This window comes from Coregonus lavaretus (assembly GCF_964263955.1).
Source record: "Coregonus lavaretus genome assembly, chromosome: 13".
NCBI classification, from domain to species: domain Eukaryota; kingdom Metazoa; phylum Chordata; class Actinopteri; order Salmoniformes; family Salmonidae; genus Coregonus; species Coregonus lavaretus.
The window spans coordinates 40,996,355-41,023,828 of NC_140000.1; the positions used below are offsets into that span (position 1 = coordinate 40,996,355).

The window sequence follows — 27,474 nt, forward strand, 5'->3', positions numbered from 1 at the left end:
AGGTAGTGTATTTAATATCTTATTTAAATTAATATATTATATTTACTAAACTTAAAGGGGCAATCTGCAGTTTCTACATCTATTTCTGGACTTATAAATTAATAATATGTACCCATTGATTCTTGAAGAATATACCTTAACTGCTTCATGAGCTTAGTTCAACTGTCTAACCACATAACCCCAAATATAAGCTTTTTTTCCTCAAATTTCTGTAAACAAAGTAAACTATATAGCCTCAACATGGTTAAAACTATAATGTTGATGTCATGGATGGTCAGTCCTTGCATCCTTAGCTCTATCTATACATTTGAGAGTAGTTACATTTCTCCAGCCCCATCCCTCAGTTTTTTTACCAAAACAGGGGCAGGTAGTGCGCTTTGTTATTGTTTCAACTGCTGATTGCCCCTTTAAAAATGTAAATCAGGTTGGTGTGCTTTAAAAAAGCATTATCTAGCGTTGTAACCTACAGTGCTCCTTTACTGACAGGAATACGTCAAATATATATCAAATTATTTCGTTTTTTTATTTTGTTATGAAATATTTACAAATAACACCAATTTAACTAAGGGAGTTGTGGATATCTTCAGCACAAGTGTGGCACCTTACATTGCTGAGCAGAAATGACATACAAATCTGAACTTGCATGCTTGAGCTAAAATGAAATGTTGCATAAAATGTGTGACTGTAAATAAAAGGGGTCAGATATAAGATTCTAAAAACACAGCATCTACAGAGCAGGAGGAGATTGCCTGAAGCGCTCAGCTTTTGAAAAGCTAAATGTTCTTTCATGATGAGTGGAGGAACCGAAACCTTGAAAACTCGAAGTAAAGGTGGGTTGATCCAGTCAAATCCACCTTGGCTCTGGTTCCGGAATACTGAAATCCACCTCTGTGTTTGATATGTGCGATTTCCCTTTAGTAACTGTGGGGAAAACCGCCTGTGTCCATGATGTGTCCATAATGCAAGTTCCCGAACAGAATGCAAAAAACTGTAGGCACCTTGAGACGAGGTCGTGGCAGAGGGTAGGCTACACATCAAATGTCTACTCTCTCACACACCTGCTGTTAGCAAAGCAGAAGTTGGACTCCCGATCGAGACGGACTGGTGAGTCGTGATCAGGTGGATTGATTGATCAGTCGTGGTAACAGTTTATTAGGAGGGGCAGGCTGCCTCAGTACTCCACAGTCACTGCTTTGGTCCTGAGGTATTCGTTAAGAGCATCCTCTCCTGCCGACAGAACAGAAGCATAGTTAATCAGTCAAACTCAAATCAAGCATGTTGGGCTCACAAGGCTATTCAAAGCTCCTAGGCCCATTCTCTTTGAACTCTGGACTATGCTTCAAGAAAAAGGAAGTTAGACAATGGAAAATTAAATGGAAATGTATTTATGACAGACCACCAACAAAAATCAGTATACAATATAATCCACATTCCAATATGACAGTATTCAACATGAAACCCCTTGCCTAAATTATTACATGATTAAACCCAGACTCACCAAGGTCTTTGCCGAAGCCGGACTGTTTGAAACCGCCGAACGGCGAGGCAACGTCAGTCTTGTTGTAAGTGTTGACGAACACGGTCCCGGCGTCCAGCCTCTCGCTCACGTACATGGCCTTGTTGATGTCACGCGTGAACACGCCGGATGCCAGGCCGAACTCGGTGTCGTTGGCTCTGTTTAGCACGCCATCTATGTCACTGAAGGTCAGATGGGGAGAAAAAGGACGTTGGTCAGGGTTGGGAACCACAAACAAGTCTATTACTTGGGTCTGTGATGAGGAAAGGCTCTATCTCTAACGACTGAGGAGATGTACCCGTCTTTGAACTTGGACACCACCATGATGGGGCCAAAGGACTCCTCTTTGGCGATGAACATGTGATCCTCCACGTCTGTAAACAGTGTGGGCTCCATGAAGAACCCTGGAGGGAAACCCCATCACAGTGTAGTTAGCAATGATGATGAAGGTGGTTAGCTGAAACATTGCATTACAGTGGCCTCCAATTGTGTAGTACTGTATAATCAGTATTCACTAGCCAGTCTTATGTTACTAACAATTAAACTATTGCTGTACATATACTATTCTATCCTACGTATCCACATACTGTCCATAATGTCTATACATCACATATACACTACCGTTCAAAAGTTTGGGGTCACTTAGAAATGTCCTTGTTTTCGAAAGAAAAGCAATTTTTTTGTCCATTAAAATAACATCAAATTGATCAGAAATACAGTATAGACATTGTTAATGTTGTAAATGGCTATTGTAGCTGGAAACGGCTGATTTTTAATGGAATATCTACATAGGCGTACAGAGGCCCATTATCAGCAACCATCAGTCCTGTTGCAAAGAAAAAGCCATATCTCAGACTGGCCAATAAAAATAAAAGATTAAGATGGGCAAAAGAACACAGACACTGGACTTTGCAACTCTGCCTAGGTCAGCATCCCGGAGTCGCCTCTTCACTGTTGACATTGAGACTGATGGTTTGCGGGTACTATTTAATGAAGCTGCCAGTTGAGGACCTGTGAGGCGTCTGTTTCTCAAACTAGACACTCTAATGTATTTGTCCTCTTGCTCAGTTGTGCACCGGGGCCTCCCACTCCTCTTTCTATTCTCGTTAGAGCCAGTTTGTGCTGTTCTGTGAAGGGAGTTGTACGAGATCTTCAGTTTCTTAGCAATTTCTCGCATGGAATAGCCTTCATTTCTCAGAACAAGAATAGACTGACGAGTTTCAGAAGAAAGTTATTTGTTTTTGGCCATTTTGATCCTGTAATCGAAACCACAATTGCTGATGCTCCAGATACTCAACTAGTCTCAAGAAGGCGAGTTTTATTGCTTCTTTAATCAGCACAGCAGTTTCCAGCTGTGCTAACATATTTGCAAAAGGGTTTTCTAATGATCAATCAGCCTTTTAAAATGATAAACGTGGATTAGCAAACACAACGTGCCATTGGAACACATGACTAATGGTTGCTGATAATGGGCCTCTGCATGCCTATGTAGATGTTCCATTACAAATCAGCCGTTTCCAGCTACAACAGCCATTTACAACATTAACAATGTCTACACTGTATTTCCGATCAATTTGATGTTATTTTAATGGACAAAAAAACAAGGACATTTCTAAGTGACCCCAAACTTTTGAATGGTAGTGTATATATACACTGCTCAAAAAAATAAAGGGAACACTAAAATAACACATCCTAGATCTGAATGAATGAAATTCTGGATTTGGTCTGGATTTGGAGTCACCCTCAAAATTAAAGAGGAAAACCACACTACAGGCTGATCCAACTTTGATGCAATGTCCTTAAAACAAGTCAAAATGAGGCTCAGTAGTGTGTGTGGCCTCCACGTGCCTGTATGACCTCCCTACAACGCCTGGGCATGCTCCTGATGAGGTGGCGGATGGTCTCCTGAGGGATCTCCTCCCAGATCTGGACTAAAGCATCCGCCAACTCCAGGACAGTCTGTGGTGCAACGTGGCGTTGGTGGATGGAGCGAGACATGATGTCCAAGATGTGCTCAATTGGATTCAGGTCTGGGGAACGGGCGGGCTAGTCCATAGCATCAATTCCTTCCTCTTGCAGGAACTGCTGACACACTCCAGCCACATGAGGTCTAGCATTGTCTTGCATTAGGAGGAACCCAGGGCCAACCGCACCAGCATATGGTCTCACAAGGGGTCTGAGGATCTCATCTCGGTACCTAATGGCAGTCAGGCTACCTCTGGCGAGCACATGGAGGGCTGTGCGGCCCCCCCAAAGAAATGCCACCCCACACCATGACTGACCCACCGCCAAACCGGTCATGCTGGAGGATGTTGCAGGCAGCAGAACGTTCTCCACGGCGTCTCCAGACTCTGTCACGTCTGTCACGTGCTCAGTGTGAACCTGCTTTCATCTGTGAAGAGCACAGGGCGCCAGTGGTGAATTTGCCAATCTTGGTGTTCTCTGGCAAATGCCAAACGTCCTGCACGTTGTTGGGCTGTAAGTACAACCCCCACCTGTGGACGTCGGGCCCTCATACCACCCTCATGGAGTCTGTTTCTGACCGTTTGAGCAGACACATGCACATTTGTGGCCTGCTGGAGGTCATTTTGCAGGGCTCTGGCAGTGCTCCTCCTGCTCCTCCTTGCACAAAGGCGGAGGTAGCGGTCCTGCTGCTGGGTTGTTGCCCTCCTACGGCCTCCTCCACATCTCCTGATGTACTGGCCTGTCTCCTGGTAGCGCCTCCATGCTCTGGACACTACGCTGACAGACACAGCAAACCTTCTTGCCACAGCTCGCATTGATGTGCCATCCTGGATGAGCTGCACTACCTGAGCCACTTGTGTGGGTTGTAGACTCCGTCTCATGCTACCACTAGAGTGAAAGCACCGACAGCATTCAAAAGTGACCAAAACATCAGCCAGGAAGCATTGGAACTGAGAAGTGGTCTGTGGTCACCACCTGCAGAACCACTTCTTTATTGGGGGTGTCTTGCTAATTGCCTATAATTTCCACCTGTTGTCTATTCCATTTGCACAACAGCATGTGAAATTTATTGTCAATCAGTGTTGCTTCCTAAGTGGACAGTTTGATTTCACAGAAGTGTGATTGACTTGGAGTTACATTGTGTTGTTTAAGTGTTCCCTTTATTTTTTTGAGCAGTGTATATATACAGTACCAGTCAAAAGTTTGGACACACCTACTCATTCAAGGGTTTTTCTTTATTTTTACTATTTTCTACATTGTAGGATAATAGTGAAGACATCAGAACTATGAAATAACACATATGGAATCATGTAGTAACCAAAAAAGTGTTAAACAAATCAAAATATATTTTATATTTGAGATTCTTCAAATAGCCACCCTTTGCCTTGATGACAGCTTTGCATACTCTTGACATTCTCTCAACCAGCTTCACCTGGAATGCTTTTCTAACAGTCTTGAAGGAGTTCACACATATGCTGAGCACTTGTTGGCTGCTTTTCCTTCACTCTGCGGTCCGACTCATCCCAAACCATCTCAATTGGGTTGAGGTCGGGGGATTGTGGAGGCCAGGTCATCTGATGCAGCACTCCATCACTCTCCTTCTTGGTAAAATAGCCCTTACACAGCCTGGAGGTGTGTTGGGTCATTGTCCTGTTGAAAAACAAATGATAGTCCCACTAAGCCCAAACCAGATGGGAGGGCGTATCGCTGCAGAATGCTGTGGTAGCCATGCTGGTTAAGTGTGCCTTGAATTCTAAATTAATCACAGACAGTGTCACCAACAAAGCACCCCCACACCATAACACCTCCTCCTCCATGCTTTACGGTGGGAAATACACATGCAGAGATCATCCGTTCACCCACACCGCGTCTCACAAAGACACGGCGGTTGAAACCAAACATTTCCAATTTGGACTCCAGACCAAAGGACACATTTCCACCAGTCTAATGTCCATTGCTCGTGTTTCTTGGCCCAATCAAGTCTCTTCTTATTATTGGTGTCCTTTAGTAGTGGCTTATTTGCAGCAATTCGACCATGAAGGCCTGATTCACACAGTCTCCTCTGAACAGTTGATGTTGAGATGTGTCTGTTACTTGAACTCTTTGAAGCATTTATTTGGGCTGCAATCTGAGGTGCAGTTAACTCTAATGAACTTATCCTCTGCAGCAGAGGTAACTCTGGGTGGGTCTTCCATTCCTGTGGCGGTCCTCATGAGAGCTAGTTTCATCATAGCGCTTGATGGTTTTTGCGACTGCACTTGAAGAAACTTTCAAAGTTCTTGACATTTTCCGTATTGACTAACCTTCATGTCTTAAAGTAATGATGGACTTTCGTTTCTCTTTGCTTATTTGAGCTGTTCTTGCCATAATATGGACTAGGTCTTTTACCAAATAGGGCTATCTTCTGTATACCCCCCCTACCTTGTCACAACACAACTGATTGGCTCAAAAGCATTAAGAAGGAAAGAAATTCCACAAATTAACTTTTAAGAAGGCACACCTGTAGCTCAGTTGGTAGAGCTAACTGTAAGTCGCTCTGGATAAGAGTGTCTGCTAAATGACTAAAATGTAAAATTAAAATGTAATTAAAATTCATTCCAGGTGACTACCTCATGAAGCTGGTTGAGAGAATGCCAAGAGTGTGCAAAGGGTGCCTATTTGTTTAACACTTTTTGGGTTACTACATGATTCCATATGTGTTATTTCATAGTTTTGATGTCTTCACTATTATTCTACAATGTAGAAAATAGTAAAAATAAAGAAAAACTCTTGAATGAGTAGGTGTTCTAAAACTTTTCACCGGTAGTGTATATTTATCCTCCGGACTCTGACAATGCTCGTTCTAATATTTCTATATTTCTTAATTCCATTCTTTTACTTTTAGATTTGTGTGTATTGTTAGATAATACTGCACTGTTGGAGCTAGGAAAACAAGCATTTCGCTGCACCCGCAATAACATCTGCTAAATACTGTGTATGTGACTAAAACAATTTGATTTGATTTGAACAAAGGTTATTCTACTATAGCTACTTTGGTATGAGTGCATACTGTGATACTAGAGGGGCCTATAGTGTTGGAAACACACTGCTTCAAAAGTGTTTACCTGGCCTGTCCACTTGTTTGCCCCCGTACACCAGCGTGGCGCCCTCCTTCAGTCCCACTTCACAGTACTCCACCAGCTTGTCCATGTGGGCCTTGTGGTTCTGGGGCCCGTGGTCCGTGGAGCGGTCCAGAGGATCACCCACCTTCATCTTCTTTATCTCCTCCACCTGATGGGAGGAAGAGCAGGGGAGACGGAGGAAGAGGAGGAATGCAAAAGCTATGAGGAAAATGATCTTGAGAGACCCTTGAGCTATGCCACACAGAGACTCAGCTGTTGTGTGGTGGAGGAAATGGAGGAACTCCCTGTTCACCCATGACTGCGTCGCAATGCACGCCTCCAACTCAATCATCAAGTTTGCAGACAACACAACAGTAGTAGCCTTGATTACCAACAACGATGAGACAGCCTACAGGGAGGAGGTGAGGGCTGTCGGAGTGTGGTGCCAGGAAAATAACCTCTCACTCAATGTCAACTAAACAAAGGAGATGATCGTGGACTTCAGGAAACAGCAGAGGGAGTACCCCCCCTATCCACATCGACGGGACAGCAGTGGAGAAGGTGGAAAGTTTTAGGTTCCTCACCGTACATATCACTGATGTAGGCCTGTCACCTAAAACCCTCACAAACTTTTACAGATGCACAATTGAGAGCATCCTGTCGGGCTGTATCACCGCCTGGTATGGCAACTGCACCACCCACAACCGCAGGGCTCTCCAGAGGGTGGTGCGGTCTGCACAACACATCACCGGGGGCAAACTACCTGCCCTCCAGGACACCTACAGCACCCGATGTCACAGGAAGGCCAAAAAGATAATCAAGGACAACTACCACCTGAGCCACTGCCTGTTCACCCCGTTATCATCCAGAAGGCGAGGTCAGTACAGGTGCGTCAAAGCTGGGACCGAGAGACTGAAAAACATATTCTATCTCAAGGCCATCAGACTGTTAAACAGCCATCACTAGCACAGAGAGGCTTCTGCCTACATACAGACTTGAAAATCACTGGCCACTTGAATAAATGGAACACTAGTCACTTTCATAATGCCACTTTAATAATGTTTACATATCTTGCAGTACCCATCTCATATGTATATACTGTATTCTATACTATCTTAATAATGTTTACATATCTTGCATATCTCATATGTACAGTTGAAGTCGGACGTTTACATACACTTAGGTTGGAGTCATTAAAACTTGTTTTTCAACCACTCCACACATTTCTTGTTAACAAACTATAGTTTTGGCAAGTCGGTTAGGACATCTACTTTGTGCATGACACAAGTAATTTTTCCAACAATTGTTTCACTTATAATTCACTGTATCACAATTCCAGTGGGTCAGAAGTTTACATACACTAAGTTGACTGTGCCTTTAAACAGCTTGGAACATTCCAGAAAATGATGTCATGGCTTTAGAAGCTTCTGATAGGCTAATTGACATAATTTGAGTCAATTGGAGGTGTACCTGTGGATGTATTTCAAGGCCTACCTTCAAACTCAGTGCCTCTTTGCTTGACATCATGGGAAAATCAAAAGAAATCAGCCAAGACCTCAGAAAAAAAATTGTAGACCTCCACAAGTCTTGTTCATCCTTGGGAGCAATTTCCAAACGCCTGAAGGTACCACATTCATCTGTACAAACAATAGTACGCAAGTATAAACACCATGGGACCACGCAGCCGTCATACCGCTCAGGAAGGAGACGCGTTCTGTCTCCTAGAGATGAACATACTTTGGTGCGAATTGTGCAAATCAATCCCAGAACAACAGCAAAGGACCTTGTGAAGATGCTGGAGGAAACAGGTACAAAAGTATCTATATCCACAGTAAAACGAGTCCTATATCGACATAACCTGAAAGGCCGCTCAGCAAGGAAGAAGCCACTGCTCCAAAACCGTCATAAAAAAGCCAGACTATGGTTTGCAACTGCACATGGGGACAAAGATCGTACTTTTTGGAGAAATGTCCTCTGGTCTGATTAAACAAAAATAGAACTGTTTGGCCATAATCACCATTGTTATGTTTGGAGGAAAAGTGGTGACGCTTGCAAGCCGAAGAACTCCATCCCAACCGTGAAGCATGGGGGTGGCAGCATCATGCTGTGGGGGTGCTTTGCTGCAAGAGGGACTGGTGCACTTCACAAAATAGATGGCATCATGAGGAAGGAAAATTATGTGGATATATTGAAGCAACATCTCAAGACATCAGTCAGGAAGTTAAAGCTTGGTCGCAAATGGGTCTTCCAAATGGACAATGACCCCAAGCATACTTCCAAAGTTGTGGCAAAATGGCTTAAGGACAACAAAGTCAAGGTATTGGAGTGGCCATCACAAAGCCCTGACCTCAATCCTATAGAAAATGTGTGGGCAGAGCAAGGAGGCCTACAAACCTGACTCAGTTACACCAGCTCTGTCAGGAAGAATGGGCCAAAATTCACCCAACTTATTGTGGGAAGCTTGTGGAAGGCTACCCGAAACGTTTGACCCAAGTTAAACAATTTAAAGGCAATGCTACCAAATACTAATTGAGTGTATGTAAACTTCTGACCCACTAGGAATGTGATAAAAGAAATAAAAGCTTAAATAAATCATTATCTCTACTATTATTCTGACATTTCACATTCTTAAAATAAAGTGGTGATCCTAACTGACCTAAGACAGGGAATTTTTACTAGGATTAAATGTCAGGAATTGTGAAAAACTGAGTTTAAATGTATTTGGCTAAGGTGTATGTAAACTTCCGACTTCAACTGCATATACTGTATTCTATACTATCTATTGCATCTTAGCCTATGCCACTCTGATAATGACATTTCTCATCCATATTTTTATATATTCTTATTCCATTCCTTTACTTAGATTTGTGTGTATTAGGTTTTTGTTGTGGAACTGTTAGATATTACTTGCTAGATATTGCTGCACTGTCGGAACTAGAAGCACAAGCATTTCGCTACACTCGCAATAACATCTGCTAACCATGTGTATGTGACCAATACATTTGATTTGATTTGAAGAGGAAGAGGTAAAGTGTATTGTGTGTTTTGCACTGTTGTGGGAGGGTTGAAGACACTCACCACTCTCCTGATGTACTCATCATGTATGGCCTCCTCCACGAACAGGCGTCCAGCAGCGATGCAGTTCTCTCCTTTGTTGAAGAACACAGAACTCATACCCTGCAGAAAGAGAGATGGAGGGGAAGGGAAGATGAAGTAAATAAAAGCAGGTCAGTGAATAAGTTAAAAGACACAGGTATGAAGTCTCTCTCCTCTTTTCCTTCTTTCTCTCCCTCTCTCACCATGCGCACAGCCTTGTCCATGTCACAGTCGCTGAAAATGATGAGTGGAGACTTCCCTCCCAGCTCCAGAGAAACCTTCTTCAGGTTACTCAGCGCACAGCTGCAACAGGAAATGACACGTGAGCATGAGCAGGAAGTAGCCCAAAATCAGCCAATCAGGAATAAGTGGGGTCCCAGCCCCCTACTGTACCTTTTCATGATCTGTTTGCCGATAGGAGTGGAGCCTGTGAAGCCCAGTTTACGGATGTCTGGGTGGTCAGACATGCGCTGTCCCACCATCCCACCTATTAGAGAGATGGGGGAGAGGGAGGTGGAGAGAGAGAAAGGGGTGAGAGGGCGCCAGGGGGAGAAAGGGAAGTAGAGATGGGGGAGAGAGGGTGGTAGAGAGGGGGAGATGGAGTGAGAGATCTCCTGGAGGACCTCTCCCTTCCCACAAGCCCTTGCTCCCTTGTGTCCTGTTACCTGAGCCAGGTACGATGTTGATGACTCCCTTGGGAATTCCAGCCTTCACAGTCAGCTCAGCAAACTTCAGGGCTGACAGAGGAGTAACCTTTTGGACGAGAGCAGAGAGTGAGAGTGAAACACGTTCCTTGCTGTGGACACAGGAAACTCTTCAAGAGACAAGTGAGTCAAAGGAAAAACTGATATTCACATATGTGGTTCAGCAATGTGCAGTGCTAGAGAGGCTATTTTAACACGTAGGCCTACAGAGAAAGGTTACGTTAGGTAGAGTTGTGTGTGACAGGTAATGTCGTGTGTGACTGCCATGTTACATAAGTTGTTCAACTGCTGGTATAAAATCTATGACTGAATCTGTTGTAACGTATGCAGGTGCGTGTTCTCACCTGTGCAGGTTTCAGGACCAGTGTGTTTCCAGCAGCAAGGCAAGCGGCACTCTTCCATGCCAGCATCATGAGTGGGTAGTTCCAGGGAATGACGATGGCACACACACTGGCACCCAGGAAACACACAACACTCACCATGAGCAGGTGCCACAGGTCAGCCAAATGCAGTGGTTACTACAACCAATACTCATACTAAAACCACTACTCATGAATCATGTTCATATCTAAATCCATATTGATATTTCCTAGTAGAGTTGTATCACATGTGAACTCTGACCCCTTACCCCAGAGGTTCCTTCTTGGTAAAGGTCAGATTGCGATTGGGCCTGGCCTGGTTGATGGGTATCGTCTTGCCCTGTAGCAGACAGGATGTAATAGAAGATATCCTTAGACTACTAGATTACTGAAAAGATCTACTCACTAGTAGGTCAGTATATGGCAACAGGGAAGTGTGATCCTCTGTAGCTCAGCTGGTAGAGCACGGTGCTTGTAACGGCGCTTGTAACGCCAAGGTAGTGGGTTCGATCCCCGGGACCACCCATACACAAAAAAAAATTATGCACGCATGACTGTAAGTCGCTTTGGATAAAAGCGTCTGCTAAATGGCATATTATTATTATAAAAAGAGGTGGAGCCAGTTTCATCATACAAACTGCTCCAAACATCTTTATATTTATATGGTCCATGCAGGTGAAACTGTACCTGGATCTTGTCACACCAGCCGGCGAAGTAGCGGAAGGTCTGGATGGACATGCCTACGTGGGTCTTCAGTGCCAGGGTGTAGACAGCTCCAGAATCTATGGACTCTATGGTGGCCAACTCCTCCTGGTGCTCCTCCATAAGGTCAGCCAGCCTGGTAGGGAGGGGAGGTCAGCAAAAGAGATGGAGGTAGGTTCAAGGTTCCGCTGGCAGTCGTTGTCCTCAAAATATACTATTGTTGTATAAATGGATATAAATCTGCACTATATAAACAAGTTCCCTGATAGTAACTATACTCCATAATGAGTCGAGGCAGATCTCCACCAGGCCTCTAGGAGGTGCTGTAAGCTTGGTGCTCACTTGTACAGCAGGGTGCCACGATCTCTAGGGTTCATCCTGCCCCAGGGGCCAACCTCAAAGGCCTCTTTGGCTGCTGCTACCGCCCGGTCCACATCTCCCACTGACGCGTAGGCTACCTTACAGATCACCTAGGGAAAACATTTAATGACATAAGTCAGTGTGTATGTGAGAGTGTATATCTAAGTATGATAGATGAGTAATAGTAGGATATGTGTGTGTCTATCTGTATGTATAGCATTACAACTCACAGAGCCATCGGCAGGGTTGATAGTATCGGCGGTCTTGCCGTTCTCTGCGTCCTCAAACTTGCCATTGATGAAACACTGCCAAGGCATCTTCACCGTCATGTTGTTAACGTCTTTCATTGCCTGGGAACAAAACCATGACAGTGGCATAACATTACACGTCAAAGACAAATTACAGATCCAACTGTGTTTTATAATCATCTTATAACATGTGTCATTTAAACACTTGAAAATACAAGTGGAAAGTGAGTGGTAAACAGTATGTTTCTCATTATCATCACCATCAATAGTAACACCATCTGTGCTCTGTATGACCAGCCTGGTCCCAGATCAGTTTGTACTGTCTTGCCAACTCCTTTGGTCATTAATTGTGGTGTCTTGCCAACTCCTATGATCATTGTTGCACAAATGACCATAGGAGTTGGCAAGACAGCACAAACAGATCTGGGACCAGGCTACTGTATGACAGTTGTGTGTCTGACTCACATAGTCGATGACCATCTCCTCCTCCTGGTCCTCCCCCCTCAGCCTTCTCACAAACATCTGGATGAAGTCCTGGAAGGTGGTGGCCATGTACACATCCTCATTCTGCAGCTGCAACCCTGCACACTTCTGATTGATCTCCTCCACCAGCCTGAGGATAGGATGGGGTTATATCAGGGTCATAGTGAAGTTATGTCAGGTCATAGGAGATTAAGTCACTCAGGTACAATGGGGTCAACTAGGTTCACAAAACTCACCATGATGATCAAAATCACTGTTAATAAAAAATATAACAAAAAACTGCAGGGTTAAACCAGGTCAATGCCAGTGAAAGCATACACTCACCTGACCACGTCCATAGAAGCAGCTCCTGACTTGAAGAAGTCTGTGGTTTCCTCAATGGCAGCAACGTTGCTCAGAATGCCTTTCCAGATGTCCTGGAGTGACAACACACTGAATCAGTGGCGCTAATTGAACAGCTTCTATCTGAATCATGCATTTACAACATGGTGGTATACTAAGTAACAGATTCATGTTCTAGTAGTGTCAAACTATCACACATGGCTATGTGGAAGCCTTCAGAGATACAATGAGAAACATACTCGTATCTCCTCTGCCATCTTCTTCTCATCATCAGTCAGCTCCACGCTGGCGGTGTCTCCTGAAGAGAAGTACTTAGCAGCAGAGATCATCTTCCCATCCTCAAACTGCAGGTTCTTCACCATCAGCTGTGGAGGAACCAGAGGAGGACGAGGGTGAGGAGAGGAAGGAGGCGAGGCAACAAAGAGTTAGGGTTAAGCCCGAGCTATGTCTTAATAACTAAACTGGAGAAACTATTCTCAAAATGAACTTTAGAAGCCATCGGAGGTTGATAGATACTTTATAGTGCTCTGTTACATCACAGGCAATAAAGCCAACAGGGTTCCCACTAGACACTTGCCTGTACATTTCCCTATTCATTTCCCATTGATCTCATTTCCTGTGACTCACCGCTTTGCTATCTGACCCGTACAGAACCAGGCCGTTCTTGGTGACGACACCAGGCTGGGACGCCCCCTCTAACTCCAGGGGCTGACCGGCTGGCACCGACTCCCCCAGCATGGACGACCCGTACAGAGTCACAGTCTAAGGAGAGACAGAGAGAGGACACGGGTTCAATTGACACACTGCCAATGAGACAGACACACACACACACAGTAATACAGAAACAGAACATTAGACACTACGTACAGTTCATACACACACTGTAAATGTAATGTGTGTGTGCGTTTTTGGGAACGCACCTGACCATCAATGACCGTCCACGCCCCGGGGACTTTGTCGTGGCCGCGGATCCAGTTGTGGATAGCCTCTGCCGGCTGGGCTAGGTTGACCTGGAGGAGAGACGAAGAAAATATTCCTTTTCAGACGCTTCTTTAATTCGTTTCTAGGAACCAGGTGGGGACCAAACAGTTGGCAGCTTATTATGCAACACTAGGAAGAGGGACCTTAAAAATAACCCCCCACTCCCCACTCCCTCCTCGCCTTAAGAATGTTGGCCAGTGCTATAGGATCTAGTAAGTTAACACTCCCCACCCCCTCAAACCAGCCCTACCCCCCTCCTTAGACAACCCCTCATTTCATTACTGGCCCTAGTACATCACACTCTCGCTAAACAGGACTTTTCCAAACTGAGTAATGAATGGACATATTGTGGAATTAAATGGCTACAAATAGAGCAACATCAAACTGTCCTAAACAGTTTTCAGAAGAAAACATAATAGTTTGGGCAAAAAAGTGAGAGGAAAAGAAAGACAGGAAATTATTTGAATGGTTATTTCCTAACATGATATTTGACTTACTTTCCACCATTCTCTACAAACAGCCTTAACCAGGTGACGCTGTGTCTCTCGTTGTTGATGCTTCACACCACATTCACTATCTCACCTTGGAGTTGGACTTCTTCTGGATACCCTCGTAGCTGGCCCCCTCCTCTGTCTGGGGGATACGTGGGGCCTTCCCATCAGCGATCAGCTGCACTGACTCCACCTGCACAAAAGGAATACACCAACCCCCAAGCAATGTCAGTGTGTTACGTGTTACAGCAGTGTTAAATGTAGTACACATCAACCGTTACACCATTCACATGGGACTGTGGTATGTTTTATCCTGACTGTGATCCGAGGATGGACAGAGGGAGATGATGGTGCGTTGCTATGGTTACCATGGCCTTGATGCCCTCTGGAAAGAGGAAGCGATTGTAGAGGGTGTCCACTGTGTCGTTGGGTTCCACAAGACACTCTCTCTGGAGCAGGATGGGACCCGTGTCCAGACCATCGTCAGCCCAGAAGATGGAGAACCCAGCCTTCTTATCCCCCTGGATCAGAGTCCTGAGGAGGACACAGGACACAGAACCAGGTCAGACACAGAACCAACGTCATGCATAGAACCACGGTCATACATAGAAACAGGGACGTACACAGAAACAGGGTCATAAACGGAACCATATGGAGCAGGCCTCTCACGGAATCAGGTCATGCATAAAACCAGGAACAAATCTGTGACAAATTGCATTTATACAGACGTCTGATCTTAATTTGACCAGTATTGTCAGCAAAATAATCCAGCAGCAATAGGATTTTAACGTTTAGTTCATAATGTTGCTTGATCGGTGGTTAGGCTATTAGCTGGAGAAAGTAGGCAACATGAAAAGTGCAATAATGTTAATATAACCGTGTGTGTATGCAGGTTTTCAGTGAATTTATGTCAATCGTGAAGCTCATCTGCATTTCCTGCGGCGCAGGTAAATTCTCAGCAACAGAAGAGTGATCAAATTAAGATCCTACAGCTGTAGCACAGACTGAGAGAAAGCCAACCTTTTCCATAGAGCCCATTCACAAATAGGTTAAAGCAGGGGCGCAACTTTGGTTTTAGAAGTGGCGGGGACATACAGTACTAGTCAAAAGTTTGGACACACCTACTCATTCAAGGGTTTTTCTTTATTTTTACTATTTTCTACATTGTAGAATAATAGTGAAGACATCAATCTATGAAATAACACATATGGAATTACAGTGGGGGAAAAAAGTATTTAGTCAGCCACCAATTGTGCAAGTTCTCCCACTTAAAAAGATGAGAGAGGCCTGTAATTTTCATCATAGGTACACGTCAACTATGACAGACAAAATGAGGAAAAAAAATCCAAGGTTTTCACACACTGTTGCTGGTATTTTGGCCCATTCCTCCATGCAGATCTCCTCTAGAGCAGTGATGTTTTGGGGCTGTCGCTGGGCAACACGGACTTTCAACTCCCTCCAAAGATTTTCTATGGGGTTGAGATCTGGAGACTGGCTAGGCCACTCCAGGACCTTGAAATGCTTCTTACGAAGCCACTCCTTCGTTGCCCGGGCGGTGTGTTTGGGATCATTGTCATGCTGAAAGACCCAGCCACGTTTCATCTTCAATGCCCTTGCTGATGGAAGGAGGTTTTCACTCAAAATCTCACGATACATGGCCCCATTCATTCTTTCCTTTACACGGATCAGTCGTCCTGGTCCCTTTGCAGAAAAACAGCCCCAAAGCATGATGTTTCCACCCCCATGCTTCACAGTAGGTATGGTGTTCTTTGGATGCAACTCAGCATTCTTTGTCCTTCAAACACGACGAGTTGAGTTTTTACCAAAAAGTTCTATTTTGGTTTCATCTGACCATATGACATTCTCCCAATCCTCTTCTGGATCATCCAAATGCACTCTAGCAAACTTCAGACGGGCCTGGACATGTACTGGCTTAAGCAGGGGGACACGTCTGTCACTGCAGGATTTGAGTCCCTGGCGGCGTAGTGTGTTACTGATGGTAGGCTTTGTTACTTTGGTCCCAGCTCTCTGCAGGTCATTCACTAGGTCCCCCCGTGTGGTTCTGGGATTTTTGCTCACCGTTCTTGTGATCATTTTGACCCCACGGGGTGAGATCTTGTGTGGAGCCCCAGATCGAGGGAGATTATCAGTGGTCTTGTATGTCTTCCATTTCCTAATAATTGCTCCCACAGTTGATTTCTTCAAACCAAGCTGCTTACCTATTGCAGATTCAGTCTTCCCAGCCTGGTGCAGGTCTACAATTTTGTTTCTGGTGTCCTTTGACAGCTCTTTGGTCTTGGCCATAGTGGAGTTTGGAGTGTGACTGTTTGAGGTTGTGGACAGGTGTCTTTTATACTGATAACAAGTTCAAACAGGTGCCATTAATACAGGTAACGAGTGGAGGACAGAGGAGCCTCTTAAAGAAGAAGTTACAGGTCTGTGAGAGCCAGAAATCTTGCTTGTTTGTAGGTGACCAAATACTTATTTTCCACCATAATTTGCAAATAAATTCATAAAAAATCCTACAATGTGATTTTCTGGAATTTTTTTCTCAATTTGTCTGTCATAGTTGACGTGTACCTATGATGAAAATTACAGGCCTCTCTCATCTTTTTAAGTGGGAGAACTTGCACAATTGGTGGCTGACTAAATACTTTTTCCCCCACTGTATGTAGTAACCCAAAAAAGTGTTAAACAAATCAAAATATATTTTATATTTAAGATTCTTCAAAGTAGCCACCCTTTCCCTTGATGACAGCTTTGCACACTCTTGGCATTCTCTCAACCAGCTTCATGAGGTAGTCACCTGGAATGCATTTCAATTAAGAGGTGTGCCTTCTTAAAAGTTAATTTGTGGAATTTCTTTCCTTCTTAATGTGTTTGAGCCAATCAGTTGTGTTGTGACAAGGTAGGGGAGGTATACAGAAGATAGCCCTATTTGGTAAAAGACCAAGTCCATATTATGGCAAGAACAGCTCAAATAAGCAAAGAGAAACGACAGTCCATCATTACTTTAAGACATGAAGGTCAGTCAACCCGGAACATTTCAAGAACTTTTAAAGTTTCTTCAAGTGCAGTTACAAAAACCATCAAGCGCTATGATGAAATTGGCTCTCATGAGGACCGCCAGAGGAAAGGAAGACCCAGAGTTACCTCTGCTGCAGAGGATAAGTTCATTAGAGTTAACTGCACCTCAGATTGCAGTCCAAATAAAAGTAACAGACACATCTCCACATCAACTGTTCAGAGGGGACTGCGTGAATCAGGCCTTCATGGTCGAATTGCTGCAAAGAAACCACTACTAAAGGACAACAATAAGAAGAAGAGACTTGCTTGGGCCAAGAAACACGAGCAATGGACATTGGACCAGTGGAAAGAGTGATGGAGTGCTGCATCAGTTGACCTGGCCTCCACAATCACCCGACCTCAACCCAATTGAGATGGTTTGGGATGAGTTGGACCGCAGAGTGAAGGAAAAGCAGCCAACAAGTGCTCAGCATATGTGGGAACTCCTTCAAGACTGTTGGAAAAGCATTCGTCATTAAGCTGGTTGAGAGAATGCCAAGAGTGTGCAAAGCTGCCATCAAGGTAAAGGGTGGCTACTTTGAAGAATCTAAAATCTAAAATATATTTTGATTTGTTTAACACTTTTTTGGTTACTACATGATTCCATATGTGTTATTTCATAGTTTTGATGTCTTCAATATTATTCTACAGTGGTCTAAGGCACTGCATCGCAGTACTAACTGTGCCACTAGAGATCCTGGTTCGAATCCAGGCTCTGTCGCAGCCGGCCGCGACCGGGAGACTCATGGGCGGCGCACAATTGGCCCAGCGTTGTCCAGGGTAGGGGAGGGAATGGCCGGCAGGGATGTAGCTCAGTTGATAGAGCATGGCGTTTGCAACGCCAGGGTTGTGGGTTCGATTCCCACGGGGGGCCAGTATAAAAAAAAATGTATTCACTAACTGTAAGTCGCTCTGGATAAGAGCGTCTGCTAAATGACTAAAATGTAAAATGTAAATGTAGAAAATAGTAAACATAAAGAAAAACCCTTGAATGAGTAGGTGTGTCCAAACTTTTGACTGGTACTGTATATATATATATTTTTTTTTTTATCCAGTCAGATATACACTCCAAACAGCCTACCCGACCACTCGGAGGCGTCCACATGGTCCTAAAGCACACCGCTGCCTTGTTTTGTATCACATTCCAATGATAAAACTGTGGGGGGGGGACAAAAATGCAATTTCAGAATGTGGGGGACATGTCGTCGTCCCTCGTCCCCCCGTCCCCAATGAAAGTTGCGCCCCTGGGTTAAAGAGCCAAGTCAAACACAGATCAGTGTCCAATATAGGCTAAATCCACATAGCTGTTCACACACAGAGACGTACACGGACACGCGCACACACACCCCCAACACAGATAACAGGAACCGAGAATACAGTGGGGGAAAAAAGTATTTAGTCAGCCACCAATTGTGCAAGTTCTCCCACTTAAAAAGATGAGAGAGGCCTGTAATTTTCATCATAGGTACTCGTCAACTATGACAGACAAATTGAGAAAAAAAAATCCAGAAAATCACATTGTAGGATTTTTAATGAATTTATTTGCAAATTATGGTGGAAAATAAGTATTTGGTCAATAACAAAAGTTTCTCAATACTTTGTTATATACCCTTTGTTGGCAATGACACAGGTCAAACGTTTTCTGTAAGTCTTCACAAGGTTTTCACACACTGTTGCTGGTATACACTCCTGAGTGGTGCAGTGGTCTAAGGCACTGCATCGCAGTGCTAACTGTGCCACTAGAGATCCTGGTTCGAATCCAGGCTCTGTCGCAGCCGGCCGCGACCGGGAGACTCATGGGCGGCGCACAATTGGCCCAGCGTCGTCCAGGGTAGGGGAGGGAATGGCCGGCAGGGATGTAGCTCAGTTGGTAGAGCATGGCGTTTGCAACGCCAGGGTTGTGGGTTTGATTCCCATGGGGGGCCAGTATATAAAAAAATATGTATTCACTAACTGTAAGTCGCTCTGGATAAGAGCGTCGACTAAAATGTAAAAAAAATGTACATGTATTTTGGCCCATTCCTCCATGCAGATCTCCTCTAGAACAGTGATGTTTTGGGGCTGTCGCTGGACAACACGGACTTTCAACTCCCTCCAAAGATTTTCTATGGGGTTGAGATCTGGAGACTGGCTAGGCCACTCCAGGACCTTGAAATGCTTCTTACGAAGCCACTCCTTCGTTGCCCGGGCGGTGTGTTTGGGATCATTGTCATGCTGAAAGACCCAGCCACGTTTCATCTTCAATGCCCTTGCTGATGGAAGGAGGTTTTCACTCAAAATCTCAAGATACATGGCCCCATTCATTCTTTCCTTTACACGGATCAGTCGTCCTGGTCCCTTTGCAGAAAAACAGCCCCAAAGCATGATGTTTCCACCCCCATGCTTCACAGTAGGTATGGTGTTCTTTGGATGCAACTCAGCATTCTTTGTCCTCCAAACACGACGAGTTGAGTTTTTACCAAAAAGTTCTATTTTGGTTTCATCTGACCATATGACATTCTCCCAATCCTCTTCTGGATCATCCAAATGCACTCTAGCAAACTTCAGACGGGCCTGGACATGTACTGGCTTAAGCAGGGGGACACGTCTGGCACTGCAGGATTTGAGTCCCTGGCGGCGTAGTGTGTTACTGATGGTAGGCTTTGTTACTTTGGTCCCAGCTCTCTGCAGGTCATTCACTAGGTCCCCCTGTGTGGTTCTGGGATTTTTGCTCACCGTTCTTGTGATCATTTTGACCCCACGTGGTGAGATCTTGCGTGGAGCCCCAGATCGAGGGAGATTATCAGTGGTCTTGTATGTCTTCCATTTCCTAATAATTGCTCCCACAGTTGATTTCTTCAAACCAAGCTGCTTACCTATTGCAGATTCAGTCTTCCCAGCCTGGTGCAGGTCTACAATTTTGTTTCTGGTGTCCTTTGACTGCTCTTTGGTCTTGGCCATAGTGGAGTTTGGAGTGTGACTGTTTGAGGTTGTGGACAGGTGTCTTTTATACTGATAACAAGTTCAAACAGGTGCCATTAATACAGGTAACGAGTGGAGGACAGAGGAGCCTCTTAAAGAAGAAGTTACAGGTCTGTGAGAGCCAGAAATCTTGCTTGTTTGTAGGTGACCAAATACTTATTTTCCACCATAATTTGCAAATAAATTCATAAAAAATCCTACAATGTGATTTTCTGGATTTCTTTTCCTCAATTTGTCTGTCATAGTTGATGTGTACCTATGATGAAAATTACAGGCCTCTCTCATCTTTTTAAGTGGGAGAACTTGCACAATTGGTGGCTGACTAAATACTTTTTTTCCCCACTGTAGGTAAGGGTAGGAAAAAGATAGGGCAAACTGTACTCAGCCAAACACATTACAAACAGGTCAACCCCAAACCAGACCAGTTAGATAGCACCACACTCACTCCTACTCAGCTCTCCAGCAGGTGTTTAACTATAAGGGCAAGGCACACACTAAAGACAAGGTTGTTCAGGAAATTACACTGGTCACGGTTACGTATTGACAACAGCTGAAATGACCACATGTGCCTCTGCACTTGACCGTCTCCATAGGGTCATAGTGTCTACAACAGTGATCCTGCATAGGCCTATTTCAAGAGTCAAGCACACTTGTTATTCTGTCTGTCTTCTCTGGTGGTCAGTTTAGGCCTGGCTCACCCACACAATCCTCAAATGGCTAACCCTTGACCTATCACCCTCATGGTCAAGTTTCTTCACGTGACACACACACAGACAGACACATAGACAGACAGACAAACACACACACACACATACCACCCCCACCCCACCACACACACGTCTATAAACCTTAATCCTCACACTATCTTAACACTTTCTTTTTCCTCTCCCTCCCTCACCAGTTGATGGCGGAGGCCCCGCGGTGCAGGGGCAGGATGGAGGGGTGGTAGATGATGGAACCGTGGGCTGGGTGGTCGATCACATTCATGGGGATGAACTGGGAGCAGAAGGGCATGACGTTGAGCTCAGCCCCCACCGCCTTGTAGGCCTCCACTATTTCTAGGATGGGCTTCCCTTTGACACGCCACCGCGGGAACTTAAAGACTGGCGTCCCGTCCTTCTCCGCCACTACCGCTGGGGGGAGAGAGGTGAGGGGGGCAGGAACATATTGAATTATATCTCTGTCTAGTAAATTCATAGGTAATCATAAAGATATTCAGGAAGATAGGAAAGATAGACAGAACATTTCTATCTTTTCTCTCTGTTAGTTTAGACTAGTTTTCCCTTTTGTACAGTGTATGTGAGTGTGTATCTCAGTTTATCTGTGTGACCGTTATCTGTGTGAGCTGGGTGTGCGTCTGGGTTGGGGTCAATTCTGAATTGAGTTGCGAATTGCTCTTTAATTCCAATTAAATTCTTGAATTTGAATTGGCCACACTCCACATGAAGCAGAATTTGAATTGAATTTCAAATGGATTATTTATTCTACACATCACCATAGTAATGTTTATTTTGATAAAATGTATGGTTGGTTACCAGTACATTGAAGCATAAGGTTGAAACATTTCATTCTCCTAAAACTATTTTAAATAATTACAGTGGTCTGGAAATATTATAAGATCATGTTGTGGGTTGTCTATAATAATTCATAATTCCCATTAGATCAAACTCTGCAGTATGGAAGGGACAATCTAACATCTCATGACAATTAAAAATACTGTTTGACATCTTTGAGTTATAATCAAACTAATATTTGAAATGGTATGTGAATTCTTTGCATTAATAAGTAGCATATCCTTTTCATAAAATACTTCTCATATGAATGAGACTTTCATGTTTCACGTCTCAGTTGAACTGCTTTGAATCGCTTTGAATTCAATTCAAATTCAAATCGAGTTCTGCTTCCTGTGGTGTGTGGCCAATTCAAATTCAATTCAAATTCACTATTTGAACTGAATTAAATTACGAATTGACCCCAACCCTGGTGTGCGTGGGGGTTCCGGTCTTCTCCAGTTCCAACCAGTTCCAGGACACAGCCTGCTCTACTACCCTACTAGGGTTAGGGTCACATGAAACCACACTTTGGACCCACCTGCTCCACACAAATTAAATTACACACCCAAGCTGATGGGAGGGGTGGGACAGGACAGGGGGCTGGCCTGGGGGCACAAGGCCCATCTCAGGGTGTGTGTATGTGCGTGGTAAAGGCCACATGGAGTTGTTGGCCTCATCCAGCTAGCTGTGCTAATCTGGGTGCTAAGCATGGTAGTAGCCTAATAGAAGTTGCCATGCTTTATAAGAAGGCTGTGCTTTATGCCATGGCAATAAGTGAAGTGTTAGAGACTGTTTGACTCACAGACGGCTAGGCTAATAGAGCCATTTTCTGTTTACCATTCAACGTTACGTTCGAGTGATGCGCAGGCATCCCAACATCAAAAAGCTCTGTAGCAGGATAGCTAAAGCTGATGTCGGGACCTTGACAAACTTAACAGTCAGTGAGTGATTTACATTTTAGTCATTTAGCAGACGCTCTTATCCAGAGCGACATACAGTTAGTGAGTGCATACATTTTTCATAGTGATCACCATGAAAACACGCAAGACTGGTGGCTATAGCTATGTTCAACAAGTATATTCTTCTTCTGGCTTTATCTAACTCTATTTGTGATGTTTTACCTTGACTTGCTAGCTTTCTAGGTAATCATTATATCTGCGATTTTGTAGATGATAACCATCTGATTACGTGTTTGTTAACTTGCACGAGCTGAAGTTGCACGTGATCGTATCCACTGCTAGGTAAACAAAGAGGTTTCTGATGACGAACTGCGCGTGCAGCTTTTCATGACGCGGGAAATGGGTCTATAGACGGAACATTACATAATCATTACATTGTCAAGTAAACATTTAAACAGTTGGCAAAAAACACCCAAAATCAAACCATCTGCTTTACTTCAGGCTAATAACAGGGAAATCAAATGTGAAACAATGTTTTACTCAAATGTTTGACTATATTGTGCAACAAGGTTTCCTTTACAGTACCTGTGTCCAGCAATTCAGGCCCTGACATGTCTCTGGACCAGAGGTCCTCTGCCAGATCAACTCAACGGGAACTCAAACGGGAATGTTATTTTTACAGGGATGGCAAAAAATCTTAATAACACAGAGATCTGTTTCCCTGGCCAAACGACACAAACCTCTCCATCCTGTGCCAAGGACTAAATAACCTCACTGCAGAGCAGAGGAGGCTGGTGAGAGGAACTATAGGATGATCGCAATGGTTGAAATGGAATAAATGGAATGGCGTCAAACGTGATTTGCTGTGTTTGATACCGTTCCATTCCAGCCATTACAATGAGCCCGTCCTCCTATAGCTCCTCTCACCAGCCTCTTCTGCTGCAGAGTCAGGCTGGACTGAAGTTAGGCTAAATCAGGGTAATAGGGACTAACGGGTTGGTAAGGGTGTGTATCTCCCCTGTGTGTGTTTGTTTGCCTAGTGAGGACGCAGTGGCGTTAAGCTAAGGATATTGTCCCATCTAGTCAGTTATTCTCTCTATAGAGAGAGGATAGAGCAAAGCAGAGATAGAATAAAGAAAGAGAGAGGGGGACAAGCACAGAAAATGGACCCTTGCCGTCCCAGCTGATGCATGCTGGGTAAAATAATTTGCATCATATCAACAGATGGCGGCAGACTTTTCACCTCACTGCTGCTCCTCTGGGTCGACTCAGGGCCTCTCCCTACTAAAACAATAGGCCCACAGTCCCGGGGCTAACGCTGGGCATGAAGGCCTGTCTTTGTGCAGGAGCCGTACAGAGTCAACACGGATCTACCTCCCTCGCTGACAGGGACAGTCCTCTCCTGACCCAGAGAGACCCAGGGCTAAAGGGGCTTCCGCCTCAGATCATCAGGGACACCACTGAAGCCATTACATCTCATTTAGAAAAGTGACTGGGAGTAATCATTTACACAAACTCCACTAACTCAGTTAGACCGTGGGAGTCTGGGAGAGGACGTACTGGATCATGACTGAGGCCATGCAGATGGTAACAATGTGAAGAGGTGGCCATGCTCTGGTGAGGATGTAAGCATACACTTCCCTAAATGCTTTGCTGCAATATTCATTCACTGAGTCATGATAACTTGTGTGTCCCCCCCCCAAAAAAAAGAGGGCATGAGGAAGAGGGAAAGTAAGAGGGGAAGAGGGACCAAGGAAGAGAAGGAAAGAATGGAGAAGAGAGAGAGAGTGACTCCCCCTCCAGTCATCACCAGTGTGTCAATACTTACCCAGAGGGTCTGCCTTGCCATCCTTATCTGGCACAGTGAACACGCCCACCACCTTATGGCCCTGCTTCCGTAGGTTGGTGTACACTTCCTGTCCAAACAGGCTCTGGCCAATCAGAGCCAGTCTCAGCTTATTTTGGTAATAATTCTGGAGGAGACAGGAGAGAAGAAAGAGCATGTGAGTTAGAGTGGTAAAAACTCTTTCTGACACATAACGAGAATAGCTTATAATGTTCTGGTGGCCTTTAAGATCAAAACACATATATTTTCCCCATACCCCTCAGGCTTTGAACCAATATGACCAAATACTGATGGAGAGGAACTTTCTAGAGATGTCATTTGGACCATACCAATGTCCATGACCAATATTCAGTTTCACTTCTAACATCCATTTACGTCATTTAGCAGACGCTCTTATCCAGAGCGACTTACAGTTTAGTGCATACATTATTATTTTTCATACCCCCTGTAGGAATCGAACCCACAACCCTGGCGTTGCAAACGCCATGCTCTACCAACTGAGCTACATCCCTGCCGGCCATTCCCTCCCCTACCCTGGACCAATTGCGCGCCGCCCCATGGGTCTCCCGGTCGCGGCCGGCTACGACAGAGCCTGGATTCGAACCAGGATCTCTAGTGGCACAGCTAGCACTGCGATGCAGTGCCTTAGACCACTGCGCCACTCGGGAGACATCCCTCGTGTTGAATATACAGAGACATTTTGAAAAGCATTTACGCTACTCTTTCCCTCTCCACTACTCTTTCCCTCTCCATTGCCAAGTTTTCTTTGGGAGTTTCTGGCAGCCAGACTGACCCAAAGGGCAATCAATCTTGGTTCTCTGGGAGAGAGAGTGGTCTGAAATGCTATTGGCTACAGAGAGCACAAACCCCTCCTCCAACTAGAATGAATGCTCAAGTATGTTAAGATGCAGCTACTCCAATCAGCGTCTGTCTGGAAGTTCATGTGAAAATGGAAACTTTCAAGTTTCTTATGCCGAAATAGACTATGAATAAAGTAAACACTAACAACGTAATACATTTTAAGACAATGTAATAATAACATAATACATGTTATGACAATGTGTTATACAATTGTTATAGCCTAATGTAAACAACTCCTGTGAAAGCTTACATCCAGACAGGCATGGTAGACTATAATTTTCCAGCACTGAGTGACTATCTATCAGCCGGCTAAAACGCCTATGATAAGAAATACATTTCTGCAGTTACATTGTAACCAACTACAGTAGCAGTTTGATAGGCGCCGGTGTTGTTCACACAACAAGTACAAGTACAAAACCATATAGTATCAGTCCCTTTTCCTTGCTAATATCCTGACAGTAATTTCCATGTCTGTCGAATTATAGACAGTTCGTTGCGGGTATGTGGATTTCTGGATAGTGTGTTGCTCAGCCGCTCTGCTCAGCGGCTCTGCTCAGCTCTGTGGTCTCTCGTTCAGCTGATGCAACTCCCCGCGAACTGTACAGTGGAAGTAATTCGTGCAGCGATGGAGGCAGCGTGCATAACGTGGCAATTGGTAAAGACATGCCTTTCTTTGTATGGTTGTTAGAATACAAATACATAGTACATAATATCAATTCGCCTTTATAGTAATAACTTTAATAATGCTGCATATCAGATATCAAACAAGAGAACTGTCAAGGATGCATCATATTTTGATTAGACTGTAGGCTACTGTGAGTGTGCACTGTGCACACCCAGACATTCACAGATCTGAGACCGAGTCATTCATTGATTGTAACATATGAAGATGACTCAGTTCTAACCTGATAGATATTCATCCATTAGAACAACAATGACAACATCGTGTGAATCAGCTGGCAAGCAATCAGGACTCTCCATAGTGACAGAGGGAGGGCTGGGGGGAGACAGAGGGTATAACGGATGCAACATCAACAATGTTACTTACAGAGCTGGTAGATAATTTCCTAATGATTCGGTTCGCTGTCCACAACATGATGGCTGTATTAATTTTCACAAATAAAATATAACAGAATTAGTCCAACGTGGGCTGGGGACGTGTGCGAGCTCCTGTTGACACACACACCTGCCTCGCAGTGACAGTGGTCCGAGCTAGCCACAGCCAGCTTGACCCGACAACCGGCGTGTGCCCGAGCTACCGTCTACGTGCGCGCTCACGAATCTTCCTTCAATGAGGCACGCCTGTATTTCACATTTCGGTGTGTTTGACAGCAAGTCTTTCACAGTTTTGTCTGTTACCAAGGGTAAACCATTACTTTTTTCCTGGCGTTATAGTAAGAATTGTTTTTCGACATGAATTGTGCGTGCTACTATGTCCTTTCATCAAAAGACCACGAAACCGGCTCGGACACGAGGACGCAACATTGATCGACATTCATGTAAAAAAATAAAGCGTAACCTTCGTCTTGCGCCCCTCTTGAATGGGTTATGACGAGTAGGCTACTATTACATTGTAATTACATTGTAATCAAATATAAATAGCAGCCATTATGTACTATTTTAGGTTGGTGCATTTTATACAAAAGTATCAGTATTAGTTTCAATGTTTAACATAATAAAATAATAAAACCACACACACATCAGTATCATCACAGACCATATATATGTAACTTTGTGATTGTTTAGTCATTCATTTAATTTCATCCATTCACTACAGGCCCAGGTCTGGACAGCTGTTCCATCTCAGGAAAACCACCTGATGTGTAAACACACTTTGACCTCTGCCGAACTCCCTGATGGAAAACTAGAGCAGGACAGCTCTCTCGGGATAGTAGTGGAAGGAACCCCAAACATTCACAACAAGGTGCTTTAAACACTCC

At 44.4% G+C, this 27,474-nt stretch overlaps 2 protein-coding genes across 2 annotated transcripts in view; one reads left to right on the forward strand and one right to left on the reverse strand.

Annotated features, from left to right (window-relative positions):
* LOC311139822 (metallophosphoesterase domain-containing protein 1-like) overlaps positions 1-27,474 on the forward strand; it is a gene marked incomplete at its 3' end in the record, with an annotated part of 221,082 nt that overhangs the window by 47,052 nt on the left and 146,556 nt on the right. The window lies entirely within an intron of this gene.
* On the reverse strand, positions 533-26,782 carry LOC311139404 (mitochondrial 10-formyltetrahydrofolate dehydrogenase-like). The gene is made up of 23 exons (XM_084174276.1): positions 26,583-26,782; positions 24,656-24,800; positions 21,274-21,508; positions 14,717-14,882; positions 14,440-14,541; positions 13,797-13,886; positions 13,504-13,638; positions 13,116-13,241; positions 12,859-12,950; positions 12,517-12,664; positions 12,034-12,153; positions 11,786-11,913; positions 11,429-11,579; positions 11,011-11,081; positions 10,727-10,832; positions 10,344-10,431; positions 10,072-10,165; positions 9,882-9,981; positions 9,661-9,759; positions 6,586-6,751; positions 1,815-1,920; positions 1,499-1,698; positions 533-1,227 (listed from the first exon to the last, which is right to left on the reverse strand). Exons 1-23 carry the CDS (start codon positions 26,628-26,630, stop codon positions 1,172-1,174), a joined length of 2,772 nt encoding a protein of 923 aa, XP_084030402.1. The 5' UTR covers positions 26,631-26,782; the 3' UTR covers positions 533-1,171.